General features: G+C 31.7%; 1 protein-coding gene across 1 annotated transcript; it reads left to right on the top strand.

Annotated features, from left to right (window-relative positions):
- Positions 1-3,706: 3,706 nt before the first annotated feature.
- LOC126720250 (cysteine-rich receptor-like protein kinase 29) lies at positions 3,707-15,045 on the top strand. Its single transcript, XM_050422565.1, has 5 exons — positions 3,707-4,532; positions 12,966-13,103; positions 13,221-13,290; positions 14,469-14,619; positions 14,737-15,045. Exons 1-5 carry the CDS (start codon positions 3,707-3,709, stop codon positions 15,043-15,045), a joined length of 1,494 nt encoding a protein of 497 aa, XP_050278522.1.
- The last annotated feature ends 2,924 nt before the right edge of the window (positions 15,046-17,969 follow it).

The following is a 17,969-nucleotide window of genomic DNA, read 5'->3' as shown; positions in this document are numbered from 1 at the left end:
TTAAGATTAAAAAATAAATTGTACTTGTGCACTTAAAAGAAATTTAATTTTTATTTCTTATTTTGATATTTAAATAATTTGTTTTAGTGTTGATTTCATTCAAAGGATTATAAGTTATATCAACCCTAAACCAACATATATATCCATATGTAACATTCTATATTAATAATAAATAAAAACATAATACTCTAACTTAATGTAACATTCTAATTTACTTATAAATAAATATAGCACCCTAACTTAAAGTAATGTTTGTAATTGTATTGTGTTTTAGCCTTTAAGAACACACACACACACACACACACACACACACACACATATATATATATATATTTTATCATTAAAAAACACAGATATTAATATTACACACGAAAAAATAATGAATTCAATAATTGAAACGGTTGAAAACAAAATTAAGCCAAAACCTCAATTCATTAATGAAAAAATATCCAAATTTTTGAGCTTAAAAAAAAAAAAAAAAAAAAAAAAAAAAAAAAAAAAAAAAACTGAGTTAAGTAAAGATTGACTTACATAGAAATTTGGATGGATGGATTCTCTCGTATCAATTTCATGTTTGACGGCAAATTTTGCTTTTAATTAAAAAAATATAGATTACATGGAACAAAGCACCAAACAAAATCCATAACAAATTAAATCCATTTTAAAATATTGATGTCAACAACAAATAATCATGTAATAAGAAATTAAAAAAATACAAATATATTCCTTGCTATATTGACTTCTAAAAAAAACACTAAAATGTGTGATCAAACATAGAATTTCAACCTATCTATAAAACTTGTTGATAAAAATCATATTATATATAATAAAAAGGCAACAAATAAACAAAATCTATTCAATTTGATTAAAAAAAAAACTACCTGCGAGGTTGTAGGTAGGGCACAAAGGAGAAGTGAAGAATATAGCAAATAATGAAACACCAAAAAACTCTGTGTATATATAGTGAGAATTTTAGGTTGTGGAGAAGATGATATGAACAAAAAGAAGTAGTTTAGGTGAAACTCAAATACTTTTTTTTTTATTTACTTTATTATTAGGAAAAAGATGACATCTAAAGAAGAAGAAGAAGTAAAACTCAACTTAACTTATTTTTTAAAATTATCTAAAGATGATTTATTTACAATTTTTTTTTTAAATATTTCAAGCACCTAATCTAAAATTTTTTAGATAAAAAGGTGTCATCTATATCAATTAACATAGGCCTTCATATATAATTTGGCCAAATAAATACTCACATTCTCTAGTTTCAAACTCAATTCTTGAACTTTCTTCTCAGCTTCATTTACCCGAGATTAAGGCCTTCGTCCCTTTTCAGTTTGTCAGCCTGTATAAAATATGACAGATCATACAGCAGCCATGGTTTTCAACAGTGTAAATAGTTTATTTGCTTGCCTATATCTTACCTGCTTCTCTAATTCACCTGCACGTGCATTAGCCTCTCCGATCCGCTCCTCAACATCTATCGTTCCTTTTTTCTAAAAATAAAAATATATATACAATAAGTAATAACATAGAAATCTTGTTGACACAGAGTTAAGTTATTGGTTTTGGGAAGTCCAATGCTAAATGCTAATGCCTCACCTGGAGAGAAGCAACCTCACTCTACAACGACGCGATGCTATCTAACTTTTCTTGAATGACTTTTTCCTTCGCCGCTATAATCTCTTCCTTTGATATCAATTCTTTGGATTTCTCATCAACTTACGTGAAGCAATATTTTTTTTTTAAGAGATAAAAATGAATTAGAGTCTTAATCTTTTGAATTAGAGATAATAATGAATTAGAGTCCTGATTAATCTAATACTAATCTACAGTTTTTTTAAACATGAATTAGAGTCCTGGTAGTATACTGTTCATTTTTAGTTCTTTAAAAATCTAAAATTTTAATAAAATTTCTGCAATTCGGTGAAGCCACGTGGTGCAACCACGGCGTCTAAGCCCAACTTTTATTATATATAATATGATATATATATATATATATATATATTTGTCCTTATCTTCTTCTCCTATAATTTTTAAGTTGATAAAAATTTTAATTTGATTACAATCCAAAGTGAAAGAATAGTTAAATAAGGACTCTAGAGTCTAGAGTGAGATCAATTTTAAATCTTTGTTTTTTATAAGGATATAACTTTTTGAAAGTGTTTCAACCTATAACGTCCGCTCTTGATAATAGCTCTTTATCATTAGACCAATATACCAGTTGATTTCCGGTGTAAGTAGGGATTGAATCTCAAATCTCTTATTCAACCATTAAAGACTTTACCAGTTGAGCTAATTTTAACTCACATAAGGATATAACTTCTTAATTTGTTGAAGTTTTACTGAGTTATTGGTTTTTTTTTTTGAAAGAAATGATCATTGGTTGGATTATGGATGGACAAAATTTCATCTTGGTATGGTCAGTCTAACAAATGATTTTTTTACCTAAATTATATTACTACACATTTTTATTAAAATAAAAAAATAAAAAAAAAGCAACGTTATTAGCATTTTTAGATTTTCAAAATAAAAAAAATACATAAATTATATTAACGTAAAAAACAACAACGTTAGTTCATATTTTTTGGACTTTCAAAAAATAGATATAATATTTTATTCTTATATTCTTCTCCTATAATTCACAATTACACAAATTAGATTCACATTAGACTATTTGTTCATATCAATTTCTTCAATGTGGAGTGTATATATATCAAATAATTCATAACAAATACCCACCATATGGTTTTTTCCCTCTATTCTTCTCTCCTTCTACCTACAACATTGCAGGTATGTATTTTTTTGTGTAATTTTTGTCTTATGTTTAACCTAATTTTATTAAGTTTTATCCAATTTATATGGTTATGGTTTAAGAATCAATCATTAAATATGCTTAGACATTTTTTTTTTTATTATGGTTTGAGAATCAATAATTAAATATGCTTATACATGATTTTTTATTATTTTGTATATAGTATATGAATTAAACGTTTATGACATGGGTTCCAGTGGTGATATGTTGTTACACATTTATATTTAATATGTTTAGACATGATTTTTTTTATTATGGTTTGAGAATCAATAATTAAATATGCTTATACATGATTTTTTATTATTTTGTCTATAGCATATGAATTAAACGTTTATGACATGGGTTCCAGTGGTGATATGTTGTTACACATATATTTAATATGATTAGACATGATTTTCTATTTTTTTTATATCATATATGAATTACACGTTTATAACATGGGTTCCAGTGGTGATATGTTGTTACACATATATATTTAATATGATTAGACATGATTTTCTATTTTTTTTATATCATATATGAATTACACGTTTATAACATGGGTTCCATTGGTGATTTGTTGCTTCTGTTGATCAATTTTGACTTAGAGAACAATCTTATTTTTAGCTTATTATTAAGCATGTCTTGATATAATTTGATGGTAAATTGTTCCATCTATTTTATTATTTAATTTTACTTAAATTAAAAAATGTTATCTTATTTTCTTTAGTTTACACATGATTCTTGATTAAGCCGCGTATTGCACGGGCATAACACTAGTATATAGAGAGAGAGTAATGGAGTGGTTGTTATTGGGGAGAAAATTCTTATGTGAAAGGGATGGATTATAATCCAGACTACCTAATAAATTTCTGTCTATGAATTCATAATTCATAATTGAATAGGGGTATAATGTTTTCTCTCGACAATTCTAGAGCCTTTCTTTTGCTATCACTTGTAGTTATTGTGCTTATCAGCTCTTGTAATTCCGAGACACTAGACTACAATAATTGGAATTGCAGGACGGAACTTCGATCTATTAATGAAACCAAGGACTATTATTACAAATCCAATCTCACAGACCTGCTGGATACTTTATCCATCAAATCTCTTGATAACTACAGCTTTCACAATGACACCTCTAGTAATGGTGTCATCTACGGCCTCTTTCTCTGCCGAGGTGATTTTTCTAGTAACGACTGCCAAAGATGTGTCGGCAATTTGAGAAGTTTCACCAATCGTAATTGTTCAAGTGGTAGAAGAAGCATCACGTGGCTTGAAGACCAATGCATGATAAGGTACTCTGACATTAATTTCTTCGGAGTCGCAGATACAGAGTATTTCTCGGGGTCCTTGATTGGCGAGAATTATAGTTCACCAGCAGACGCTAAATTAGGAATACTTGATCTAATGACCGAACTAGTAGATGAAGCTTTAAAAAGTGATAAGTTGTTCAAGGCAGGTAATCGGGCATTGGAAAACGGGAATGGTTTTGTATATGGGTCGGTACAGTGTACAAGAGATCTCAATAGTACGGAGTGTAGCAAATGCCTAAAAAGGTTTATGAAAGAAATCCGTGACTTTTGCGAGGCGGGGATAGACTGTAAGGTGCTTGCCTCAAGTTGCCTTCTAAGGTATGCCAACTCCTCTTTCATAGAACAACCACCAGTGTCGCCGTCCCTCTCAACACTGCCGCTGCTGCCACCGTCCCCGTCACAGAGGCCGCCATCTGGTAACGGTAAGACATGTAGATTTCTATTTCACATGGTAATTTTCCCTGCATATTTTGGCTTTATTAAATTTAGGCCCATTTGTATATCAATCCCACCGTTTGTGCATAGAATTTGAATTATTGGGATTAGAACAAACTAATCTGAAACCTTTTTTTTTGGGAAAGATTATCTCATGTAGCAGTCGTAGGGAATTTTCCTCGCATAGTGTGGGTCTCACAGGTGCTTGGGATCAACACTATGTTTGGAGGCTCCAGATGGTGGTCTCATCATATCATTTCATAAGATATGGGTATTTTTTTTTTATATTTTTTTCCCTCTCTGCTAGTGGCCATTTTTAACTCAGGAGTACATGATTTGACCAACAAAAATAATCCCAGGACCATGGGACTATTAAATATTTTGAGATTATTATATCTATTGTTGAATTTTCATAAAATTTCTTTAAATGAAATTTATCTTCTTGGTGTATATAGAATTATAGATTGAGAAAATGATCATCAAGTTAGAAATTTATCTTCTTGGTGTATATAGAATCATAGATTGAGAAAATAATCATCTGCATTAGTCAACTAGATCTGTTTCGTCATGATCGTTGGATGAAAATTATAGTCATGCAAAGATAAAGTTAAATGTTTTCAGCCATATGATTTTTTCATGGATTTTTTTTTTCTTTACCAATTCTTTGCTAGTTTGATCTATAGTTGGTCCTAACCAAAGTTTTAAATTTTATTTCGTACTGTTCGGTAGTGATTTGATATTTTTTTGAACCAATAGCCTAACCACTACTTTTCCCTACTCTTTAAACTTTACATTTATCGCTTATTGTACTTGTTTATGGCTTATAGTAGTATTTCGGGTTATTGTACTTCATTTACTCTTATTCTGCACTTAGATAAGTTAGAGTAAAAGCAATTAAGCCATTATTTAAAATTGAGAGTCTAAACAAGGATTAGTGTTTTCACACTAATTGAGCTTTCATAGTGGTTAGGCTATTGGTTCAAAAAACACCCTATAACAGACTCTAGACTTAAACATGAGTTTGGGAACAATGGCAAAACTCACGCGCACCTAAATCTAAAACCTGTGATGAACTTGAAACATATATTCTTATAACCTAAAACATTTGCACAAAACACATTAGACCCTCAAGGTAAAGCAAGTAATAAAATGACAAGTGTAATATAACAAGTAAAATGCGATCAAATAAACATGATGTGAAACAAATAAGAGCAACTTGATCATACACCAAATAATCATATGGAAATTACTACAATGATTATATAACAAAGCAAATGATCATCCGAACATACAATCAATGAAGCAAAATAATATAAGAATGTATGCATGTCTAACACATAAACACAATACGATGAGAACAACAAAACATAAATACTAAATGTAACTCAAAGCACCATATAGAAAACAAGAAAACAAACAGAACATGGTTTTCTTGATAATAAATGTCTTCTCTCCCTTGGTACATGCATCTCTCTTAATACTTTCTCTCCCTAAGAATGTTCACAAAAAAATAAATTTCTCTATCAGAGAATGTGCACAAAGTTCAATAATAGGTTTATCTTCAACACGTGTATAATGTGGATTGTGGAGCATGGACTTGTGGAAATCAAATAGTAGGTCAAGCGCGTCAGGTTATAGAATTGAGCAATACCAGTCTGGTGGCGGTGAGGCACGTGAAGCCAAGGGATGCAATCTATGATAAATTGGTGATTGAAACAATGGCAAAGAGATTATTTCTTGCCCCATTAGTACACGTTTTCCTAGGTAGTAGGATAACTGAACTAGTTTTCTTTCACTCTAGCTATGCATTTGAATTTAGATCAGCTACATTATCATTTTTTTTTTTTTTACAATTTTCTTTGTTTGCGGCAGACCAAACCGTATGTTGCGGTATCTATTCTTTTTTTATTTTTTTCCTTTAGTGTGTTTATTTCTTATGTGGTGAGGAGTTGTGATTTCTGTGTCAATTAACATAATTGAAGAATATTCTTTGCACTCCATGGCTGTGTATCCCGTGTTTACAATAATTATTAATTTTGGTTTAGCAAATATATGCCCTTCATAACAACATGCTTTTGATTTTTACAGGAACAACTCGAACTGTCATCGTCATTGTTGTCACGACTGTTATTGCTATGATATTTGTCGTTAGTATTTGCATCTTTTTTCTGAGAAGAAGTATTTGCATCCTTTTAAGGGTGAGAAAACCAAAGGATTCTATTGAAAGTAAGTTCAAAATGTCGTTTGTTATTTTGAAAGCTATCCTCATATATTATAAAATATTGCAGCTTTAATAATGTGAAGCATAGTACTTGGGACAATATTATATACACGCACATTAATAATGGAAAGTAAATTGTACATTGTAGGCAAAAAAGATTCTTTAAAAGTGGCAAATATTTGCTACTTTTAAAGTGGAATGTAAATTGTACAATCTTTTAATTGGCCAAAAATGTACACTTTGCATTCCATTATTAATGTAAATTAGTAATTTTTTATATATGTGTGTGTTTGATAGAAAGTTAGAAACCATTCTCATAAAATTGGCACATGACTCACTCTCCCTTATTAAAGTTAGAATTTTTCCTCCCGAAATATGCAACATTCAACAAAAACTTTCCCACATAGTTTGAAAATTTGGTTGATGAATTGGCACCAATGTCATTTTAACTGTGACACTTCTTAGATGAAAAAGGAAAGGATAAACTATCATTCTTTGGTCCCTAACATTTGCTTTATGTGTCAAAATGGTCCTTAATGTTTTAAATTTGTAATTATAATTCCGATAGTTTGGTATTGTCTCAAAATAGCTACTGTCGTTAAGCGATGGTCGAAAAATACAAACGTGACTAATGTTGATAATAAATCAAATTATGTTTATGACTTTATACCACTAAATTGCCATGTGTACTCCCATGTGGCCTGAAATTAAAAATATAAAAAAAAATAAAAAATAAAAACTAAACTAAACTAAATTAAACTAACTAAATTGGTATTCACAATTTTCCACAAATTGTGGATTTCAATTAGCTCAACTGGTAAAATCTATGATGATTGAATAAGAGATTTGAGATTTAATCCCCATCTACACCAAAAACCGTTTGGTGTCTTTGTCTGATGATAAAGAGCTATCATCAGGAGTGGATGTTATATGTTGAAACTCTCTAAAAAAAAAAATTCCACAAAATCAACTACATAAATCTAACTAAATTTTCTCTCAATCTCTATACACAAATTAAATTCAAGCAAATACACAATCAAAAAATGCATCACATTCTCACACCCAAACTACTTCCTTACCTCACTTTCTGAACCACCAAACAACTTCAAAATCATGCATTCATTTTTATTCTCTCAAAATCTTAAATTTTCATTTTCCCTTAAAATTGAGTTGAATTAGAGGAAGTGAAATTAAGTTTAATGAAAATTTCACTGGAACTCCTAAAATACCCCTTTTTTTTTTGAGAAACAAATACCCCTATATATTCAATCTTTTCTTTTAAAATGATTCTATTCATTTCCCTTTATATTATTCCTAAAAAAGGTTATTTACTTTTTATTCCTTTATTTAAAACATCCAAACAAGATCGCTTAATTTTATTCCATTCATTTTCATCATTTAAATACAATCTATTCATTTCCATTCCTTTATAATTTACACATTCCATTCCTTTATGGACCTCTAAAAAAGTGTTAGAAAGTTAAAAAATAAAGAATAGTGGATGAACTTTGGTGCTCATATCTCCAAATTTCAATGATTTTATTAAACTTGAGAATATGGAAAACCCTAAGGGTATGTTTGGTTGGGTGGATTTTAGGGAGGATGAAAAAAAAGGGAGAGAAAATGGAAGAGAAAACACTTTTGATGGTTGTTTGGTTGGAGGGAGGGGAGAAAAAAAAATTGGTGGGACTCGAGTGTTTTCTCCACGGGCCCACCAAAATGTTTTCTCTCCAATTGAAGAGAAAATATCATGCCAACCAGATACCATATTTACCACTTACATTCACAGTTTACACTGTATTCTCTTTTTTTTTCAATGTCTTGCCTTTTTCTTCTTCTTTTTTTGCTGAATTCGTCTTTCCTTTTTATTCAAATTTTCAAACAATTTCTTTTGCTTTTTCGGGCACGTTGCCTCTTTTTTTCTTTTCTTTTTTTGGTTTCCTAGGCTGTGGGTGTGATAGTTGTTTTGTTCTCCTTTTTTTTTTTTCTTTTTTTTTAACTAGACATGATTTTTATTTTTAAATAAATTGGGTGATTGCTTTTTTTTTTTTTTTTGGTAATTTGTCACTTTTTTTGTTTTAATTGGACATCATTTTTTAACAAGGGAATATAAGTAAATTTATATAAACTCGCTATTTTCTATCCTTCCACTTTTCCACTCCCAACCAAACAAAAATGAGAGAAATTAAAATCTTTTCTATCTTTCCACTTTTTCATCCTTCCACTATTTTTTATCCTCCCACTTTTCCACCCCTCCAACCAAACGGGCTCTAAGAGATTTGCATTTTATTTGATTAAGGGTTCTAAGCATTTATGGTGTCTGGAAGATAAAGATTTGATTTGGGGTTTGGGGCTGACTTATGGAGGAGATGAGCGGCTCGCCTATCAAAACAATTTTTTTTTTTAAAGAAATTTAGTTTAATTATTTGATTTGGGGTTGGGACTGGCTCGAGGGAGGAGATAAGTCTTATAACTCAACTAGTTGACAATTTTTTATGTTTCTAACAGAGGTATCTAGGGTTCATATTTTCCTTCCCCATCAAAAGTCTCGTAACTCAATTGGATAACACCTCCTAGTGTTTCTAGGACATCTAGGATTCAATTTCTCATTTCCCATTATAACTGTCAAATTATAAAAAAAAGCTATAGCTATTTATTTAAAATTTTCTCAATTTTTTTTTATATTATAAACACTGACAACATTATTATACCACAAATAAAAGTTAGTTCGCATATTGTTGTTTGCTTTCACGTTAAGTAAATAAATTTTTCTTGAAAAAAATTAATAGAAATTTATGTTTGATATGATATATTTATTGGCTAATAATTGCAAATGTGTTTGTAATATGAGATTATGAAATTTGCTACAAATATTATGACCAGTCCTCTTATATGAGTAACCATTTATCAATTACAAGCTCCTCTATTTCAGTGTTTTACTATAATTTAAAGAATGCGATTGTATCAATTGAATATGTATTAACATATTCCTCTCGTGAATCTATTACGCTGATTTAAAGAATGTGATTGTATCAATTGAATATGTCTTGACATGTTTCTTTTGTGAACCAGTGGATCAAATAACAGGAGTGGAATCCTTGCAATTCGATTTCATCACTATTAGATCTGCAACAGACAACTTTTCTGATGCAAATAAACTTGGGAGAGGTGGATTTGGGGCAGTTTACAGGGTAGGAAAACATTATAATATGAAATGAATTATTTTAATATCCGAGTTGAACAATTTTATTTCTACTTTTTATATATATATATATATATATATATATATATATATATTCACGTGAATATAGGGTAAGCTACTTAATGGACAAGAGATAGCTGTGAAAAGACTATCAAGGAACTCTGGACAAGGCAATCTAGAATTTAAGAATGAGGTCTGGTTAGTGGCCAAGCTCCAACACCGAAATTTAGTTAGGCTCCTTGGATTTTGCTTAGAAAGAAGTGAGAGACTTCTTATCTATGAGTTCGTACTTAATACAAGCCTTGATCACTACTTATTTGGTACTGTTTCATTTCTTAGTTTCTTTTTTTTTCAATCAAAATTATTAGATTCAGTAAGGAATATATATGTATAGTGTTGAAAAAATAATTTTTTAAAATATGTTATTAATTGAATCTTTAGATCCAATGGAGCGTGCACATTTAAATTGGGAAAAACGTTACAAAATTATAAGAGGCATTGCTCGAGGGATACTATACCTTCACGAGGATTCTCGACTTCGAATAATTCATCGTGACCTTAAAGCTGGCAACATTCTATTAGATGCAGAAATGAATCCTAAAATTGCAGATTTTGGAATGGCAAGGATGGTTGTATTAGACCAAACGGAAGGCAGCACAAATAGAATTGTGGGAACTTAGTAAGTACTATAACATGCCTGAGCTTATGAATATAATTGTTAATGCTTTTTATATTAACTAGATGATATCCTGTGCGATGTGCGGATTACTTTACAATTTCATTTGAAATCATTTTATGTATATTAAAATCTACATATAATACTTAATACTTATTTTTTTTGTATAATATTTATGTTTGCCCACAATATTGTTAACTTTGAAACTTGATTTTCTTAATTCATATTTTATTAAAAAAAATTGTATAACACTATAAGATTATAATATATTATAATATTTACCGTTGAAAGTAGATTTTATTTTTCAAATTGATTAAATGATTTTGAAATCTACAAATAAGAATTTAAAGTATAAAATATTTTTATATCCTAAAATTACATAAATTTAAGCAACCTATCAATCACTTTCTCAGCCACTCTATTCTCACAACCAAATATGGAGACCTTGATCATAAACACCCAATTAATTATCTCAATAAAATTAAGGAAATCATTTGTAAGTATCAACAAAAAGAGAATGTGATTAAACAAAGAGAAATTTGCTAAAAACACATTCATTTATCAAAATTCAATTCTCTTTAGTTGGGCTTTCGTATCCTTTAAAAAAAAGCAAAAAACACTTTTAAATCACGATCGATTTTTGTTTTTATAACTATGGCTCATACCGCACAAAATAGCAGTAAACAAAACTTACAAAGAAACTTACAAATTATGAATTCTAACACAAATTTTTTTTTAAAAAAAAATAGCTAATTAACTTCATAAATAATCAATTAGAATGTTTCTTTTTCTTTTTATTTAGTTCTAAAAAAATATATTTATAACTTTCCCAAACCAAAATCTCAAACACACAAAGACTCCAAGTGAATCATAATCTTCACAAAATCTACAATGTCTGACTTCAACATCAAAACCGTAAGCTATCGTCACTAAATTAAAAACGCAAGCCCCCTTCCTTGGTCACAGCCTACTTATACAGGTTACAATTAAATGATACTACAACTTTGGAGTTATCTAGGTGTCATTGAAAGGTTGAAAGCAAATGACATTGTTTTTTGTCTAAGTGTATTTGAGATAGGATGCTATGAAAGCTATGGACATGTGTATATAAAGGAGTAAAAATGAAAAGGGTGAATGGAAATGCAGAGTTTTTTGTGTGTGTAAGAGATGCAAAGTCTTGAAATATTGAACCAAATGAAACAAATAATAGTCTTCAAACACTGAATAAATAATGTAACAAAAATAGTCTTGAAACATTGAACCAAAAGAAATAAAGAGTCTCTACTTTTAAATTTGTTCTTATCTCTAATGTGGTTTAAGAGTATTTCAATTCTCTTCATAGAGTGCACCACATGACAAAACCTCATGCTCTCTCGCATGAGGTCTCTGCTTATATATATAAATATATATATATATATATATATATATTTATATATATTATTGTTAAAAAACTTCTCAAGGTTGGTACCATTAAGCCTAGCCAAAGCCCTTTTTAATCTGCTGTTTTGTTAGTTAGAAAAGCTTTTGTCTCTTGGAGAATGTTTATAAACTATAGGGCCTTGAACCAAGCTACTGTTAAGGATAAATTCCCTATTCCAGTTGTGGATGAACTTCTTGATGAGTTGTTTGGTTCCACCATATTTTCCAAATTGGATTTAAGGTCTAGATACCATTAGATTCTAATGAGAGTTGAGGATATCACTAAGATATCATTTAGAACTCATGAGGGGCACTATGAGTTCTTGGTTGTCCTTTGGGCTTACCAAGGCACCTTCCTTTCAAGCACTCATGAATATGTTTTCAATCCTTACTTAAAGACAGTTTGTACTTGGTTTTTTTTTTTTTTTTTTTTTTTAATTATTTTCTTATGACATTGTGGTCTTTAGTAAAACTCTGGCAGATCATTTAAATCACTTTAAGGGTAGTGCTAGACTAATTGCTTTGGAGCCATCTCTATGCAAAGAGAAGCAAATGCTTTTTTGGTTGTACAAAAGTGGAGTATTTAGGGCATCTTGTGTCAGGTGAAGGGGTTAAGACTGACTCAAAGAAGACAGTAGCTTTGCAACAATGGCCTACACCTACTAGCATCGAGGCTTTGAAGGGAATTTTGAGCTGAACTGGGTATTACAGGAAGTTTATTCATCATTATGGTCACATACCTTTGACTAATTTTCTCAAGAAGGATGCCTTTACTTGGTCTGATCAGGTTGAATTTGCATTTCAGCAACTCAAAGCTGCTGTGGCCAATCCCCCTGTCTTGGCCTTGTCAGATTTTTCCTAGCCCTTTGTTATTGAATGTGATACTTCTGGTGTGGGTATAGGAACTGTTCTGATGCAAGGGCAGAGACCTATTGCTTTCCATAGCCAATTCTTGAAGGGTAGGAGTTTACATCTTCCCGCTTATGAGGAGTTCTTGACCTTGGTTAAAGAAGTTAAAAAGTGGAGACCTTATCTTCTTGGTAAGCCTTTCGTTACCAAAACTGATCACTAGAGCTTGACGTTCTTGCTGGATTAGAAACTAGGCACACCAGCATAGTAGAAATGGATTTCCAAACTTTTGGGCTATGATTTTATAGTGGATTACAAGAAGAGCCAGGAAAACAAGGTGACAGATGCACTATCAAAGTTAGGTTGTCTTCTGAAGAGGTAACTGACCCTAATGCCCATTTATTTCTCATCACATTCCCTAGTATTACTTGGATTGAGGATTTGCTGTAGAGTTACCTCCGTGATGAATTAGTGCAAAAACTCTTAGTTGATCTTATTGAAGGAACACCTAACAAATACTTTACTATATATAATGACTTGACTCTCTATAAAGGCAGAATCTACTTGGGTCCTACATGTAGCTTGAAACCTAAAGTGTTGTCTCATATTCATGACAACCCATTAGGTGGCCATTCTGGTTACTTGAAATTACTTACAGGTTGAAACAAGACTTTTGGTGGGTAGGTATGAGGCCTGACTTGAAGAAACACATTAAGGAGTGTGTTATGTGTCAATAGATGAAGCATGATACTTGCAAACCAGCTGGGTTATTACAGTCATTACCCATTCCTTATGAACCTTGGTCTGATATAAGTATGGACTTTGTGGAAGGCCTTCCTAAGTCCCACAGGATGGATGTGGCATTTGTGGTGGTAAATAGGCCTTCCAAAAACAACTAGGTCAGCATGTGCTTCGCATTCCTATTCTACCAGCTGTGATTGATGTTTGTGTTTTCAATCCTGAACTAATAGCAATGCTGCAGAAAAGGGAGCATAAACTTTGATCAAGGACCATTATTGAGGTATTAGTTCAATGGCAGGGTCGTTCTGCAGAAGATGCTACCTGGGAGCAGCTACATAGTCTTCAATAGCAATTTCCACTCCTTGTGGGCAACGTGCTTTTAGGGGAGGGAAATGTTAGGATATTGGTTATAATTTTGTAATACCTGCCAAGTTGTATAATTGGCCTAATAGTTAGATGGAAATTGTATTTAGACATGTGCAGGTATTGTATTAAGCACATGGCTTGGAAGTCGTTGGTAGGTAATTAGTTACCTATGCCAACTGGCAAGGGGGATCAGAGTTAGTTACAGCAGAGTTAATTACAGTAGTTAGTCTTAGTTGAGCTTGAGGGTTTAAGTCTGATTGTGATAGTAAGAGAAGGCCTTGAAGAACTAATTCCAAAAGCTACATTTGTTCTCTTATTCATCTTTAATCTCTTCCATCTTTCTTAGGAAGTTTGGTTGTCCTTGAAATGAACAAGAAACACCCTTATCTGTTGCAATTACATAATATCTTGATTGAATCTTAACATGATTTATTAATATTGATATGCAGTGGATATATGGCTCCTGAGTATGCAATGTTTGGACAGTTCTCAATCAAGTCAGATGTCTTTAGTTTTGGTGTGTTAATTTTGGAGATCGTGAGCGGCCAAAAAATTACTTCTTTTTGTAATGAAGAGAATACAGAGCACCTTCTAATCTATGTGAGTATTAATATAAAAGGGTAGATTTCCTCCCTGTTTTTTGAAAAAAAAAAATAATTATAGGAATGTAATTTTTCTTCTCTAACATGGTATGTCCACATTGATATATTTCTACAGGCATGGAAAAATTGGCGTGAGGGAACAATTTCAAATCTCATAGATCTCACATTGAGCAGTAGTCCAATAACTGAAATAATGAGAATTATCCACATTGGACTGCTATGTGTTCAAGAAAATGTAGCTGACAGACCAAATATGGCTTCAGTTGTTCTCATGATAAATAGCAATTCTATTGCTCTCACTACACCTACACAACCTGCAAGTTTCATGCGGAGCAATATTTTGCCAGCCACATCATTGCAACAAGACATTGGTTCCAACGTATCTGTCAACAAGGTTTCAATTACTGAGTTATCTCCTAGATAAAGATAATGTTTTACCAATAAGGGTTGTGGCAAGCACGTTGTCTAGAAATTTCACTAAATGCAATTCATCTGACTATATAGAATTTTCCTGGCATATCTAGAAAAATATAATTTGAAAATGCCTTACAGATTGTCATGCCCCAAAACCAGAATACTTGAATCCTTTCCAAATCCTAAGGTATAACAAGGTTTTTTTTTTTTTTTGATAAGTAAGAAATTAAGATATAACAAGTTTGCTTTATCAATTACGTACTTATTTACTCATATGAACTCGAATCTTAATTTCTCCAATCCACATAATGTATATAGAAGATTGATCAGATCATGAATCCATGATTAATTAAAGAAACCAAGTCAGTTTTACACTACATGTTTCTTCGAATTTGTTGAATGAGGTAATATCGGGTGCTCCTGATTAAATCATAGGAACATTTTTCTTGGCTTTCATCATAGAAATTTCACTTTGAGTTGTTGTGCATAAATGTAACCCATTAAAAATGGTTCATGCTTTATAAATCAACTTACCACAACACCTTAGATCACCTAGGGCTAATAATATCAAAGAACGTGCCTTAAAAAAAATTCCCTCCATTAAAATTTGTAGTGAAATTAGGATATCAACAATAGTACTTCGAACTCTGTAGAGTACGAGGAAAGAGGTCTATGCTTCGTTGTGTTTAAGTGTATTGCCATGAAAGAAACAATTTCCCTCACCATTGCACCTTATCGTCATTGTGCCTCAAAGCACTTTCGCCTTGTCAATTTTGTGTTGGACTCTGGCCTAAGCTCGATGGAGGGCATGGATAGATATCAAATTGGGGTTAGAGAACTCAAGCTTCTCTCTTTCTACTCTTACAAAATTCTACAAAAATTTCTTTCTTAAACTCTTCCTCGTTTTTTTTCCCCCCAAAAATGGGGGTATTTATAGGAAAAATGAGAGAATGGAAGGCTAGCATTGGTGTACCATGTTATCCGCCTTGTCAGTATTTTTCGTCTTTTTCTGATTTCTGGCCCAATTTTCATATGGCTGTTTGGAGGCCTTTCCAAACTTTGTTTTCTTCAAATTATATATACATAGAAAGCTCTGAAAGTCTAGTTTCTAATGGTCCTAGCCTCAGTTGATTTGGAGCTACAGTATTTGAGATATCTCACTTGGAACGAAAGTGACACAAAACCAAGAAATTTTGAATGTTTTTTCTTGAAAAATTCATATCTTTTAATCCAGAGTTGATATCGTCGAGCCCTTTTGGTAAAAATTAACTAAGACCTTGTTCTTCAAGATGGTCCAGCCTGTTCATTCCAGTTCTTGCCCAGTCGATACAATGGATTGCGCAAAGTCAAGTAAAAAACTACCAATTTTCCTGGAAAAATACAGTAAAGACTTTATTAGGGTTTTGGTATTTTTGTGGTATTTCATTCGTTTTAACTCTAGTTGTGGCCCGTAAACTATCGTTTCAAAGGGGAAAATAGGCCCTACTAGATGGTCTAATATTCAAAACAATCCAATGGTCGAATAAAAAAGTTAACTTTTCAACCACATCCGATTAGGGTTTTGGTTAGATTTTCTGTAAAATTAGTTTTTCAAATGTTGTGAATTTTTTATTCACCATTCAAACATGTTGTATTTATTTTTGCCCTTTTTGGTTTTGACATTCATGATTTTGCACATTTTCTAATTTTTTGGTCTTTGTTTTGACAGGTGAATCGGAGTCGGACAAAATACAGTATCGACAAGAGGTATTTTGATCATTTTAACAATTTTGGGGTATTTTGGTCACTTTAGAGGTTTTTGGGTATTTTTGGTCATTTTAGAGGTTTCGAGGTTATTTTGGTCACTCAAGAGGCTTCAATGTATTTTTGGTTGTTTTGAGGTTTTAGGAGGTATTTTGGTCATTTTAATGGTTTCAAGGGTATTTTAGGCATTCTAGTGATTTTAGGAGTATTTTAGTTATTATAGTGGTTTCGAGATTATTTTTGTCATTTTAAAGGTTTCAGAGGTATTTTTGTCATTTTAGAGGTTTCAAAGGTATTTTGGTCATTCTAATGGTTTCAAGAGTGTTTAGGTCATTTTAGAGGTTTCGAGGTATTTGCATTTTCATTTTTGAGGTTTTGGGGTATTTTTTGTCATTTTAGAGGTGTGTTAGGGTATTTTGGTCATTTTGTAGGTTTAAGAGTGTGAGAGTGCCTTTTTTTGTGACACTCAGGCCCAAGGATCCCAGGCCGAATAGTTTGTGGTTTGATGGACCGGTCTTTGATTCACCGTAACTAACAGGCTGTTTAAGAATCAAGTAGTGCATAGGGCATGCTTCCTACAATACATGTAAACTAACAAGCAAGGATATTCGTATTGAAAGACAAATCAAAGACAGCAAGGTAAATGCAGAGAACAGAATAACAAAAGCACAAAATAAAGTTATAAGGATCCTTAAATCAGTGAAAAGTATTTCATTGAAATTTTCTTTGTTATGGTTACAGTACGCTCACTAAGACGTGATACAAGGTTCAAGAAAACTCAAAAATTACAGTCTTGAATGGCTATTCCAACCTTCAAGACTTGTAAAGTTTGATTCTTTTTGAATCTGAGTATGTGCAATAGAGGCTTTTATAGGATACCAGGAAGTAATGTTACTAACTTTCCCTGAGTTTTCTCTTCTTTACAGAATTTTATCAATAGTTCTTTCACTCCTAAAATCTTTGCCTTTCTTCGCAACCTTTCCCTCCTTTTATAGTGATATTCTGGAACCTCAGGGGAACCATTGGTTCCCCTGTTTTGTCCTCTAGTCAACAGGGCATGTATCGTGCCCATCACTCAGTAGGTTCTATTCCCTATTTTTTCATCCTTTAGTTTCGATTTCTTTGAAATTCTATGACTGGCTACCTGTTTCGAGACATGCTGAGGTCACGCCTTTCTTGATCCCGTTTCTT

The sequence above is a fragment of the Quercus robur genome, chromosome 4, assembly GCF_932294415.1.
Source record: "Quercus robur chromosome 4, dhQueRobu3.1, whole genome shotgun sequence".
In the NCBI taxonomy this organism is placed as follows: Eukaryota; Viridiplantae; Streptophyta; class Magnoliopsida; order Fagales; family Fagaceae; genus Quercus; species Quercus robur.
This window is presented reverse-complemented; position numbering and strand designations above follow the sequence as displayed.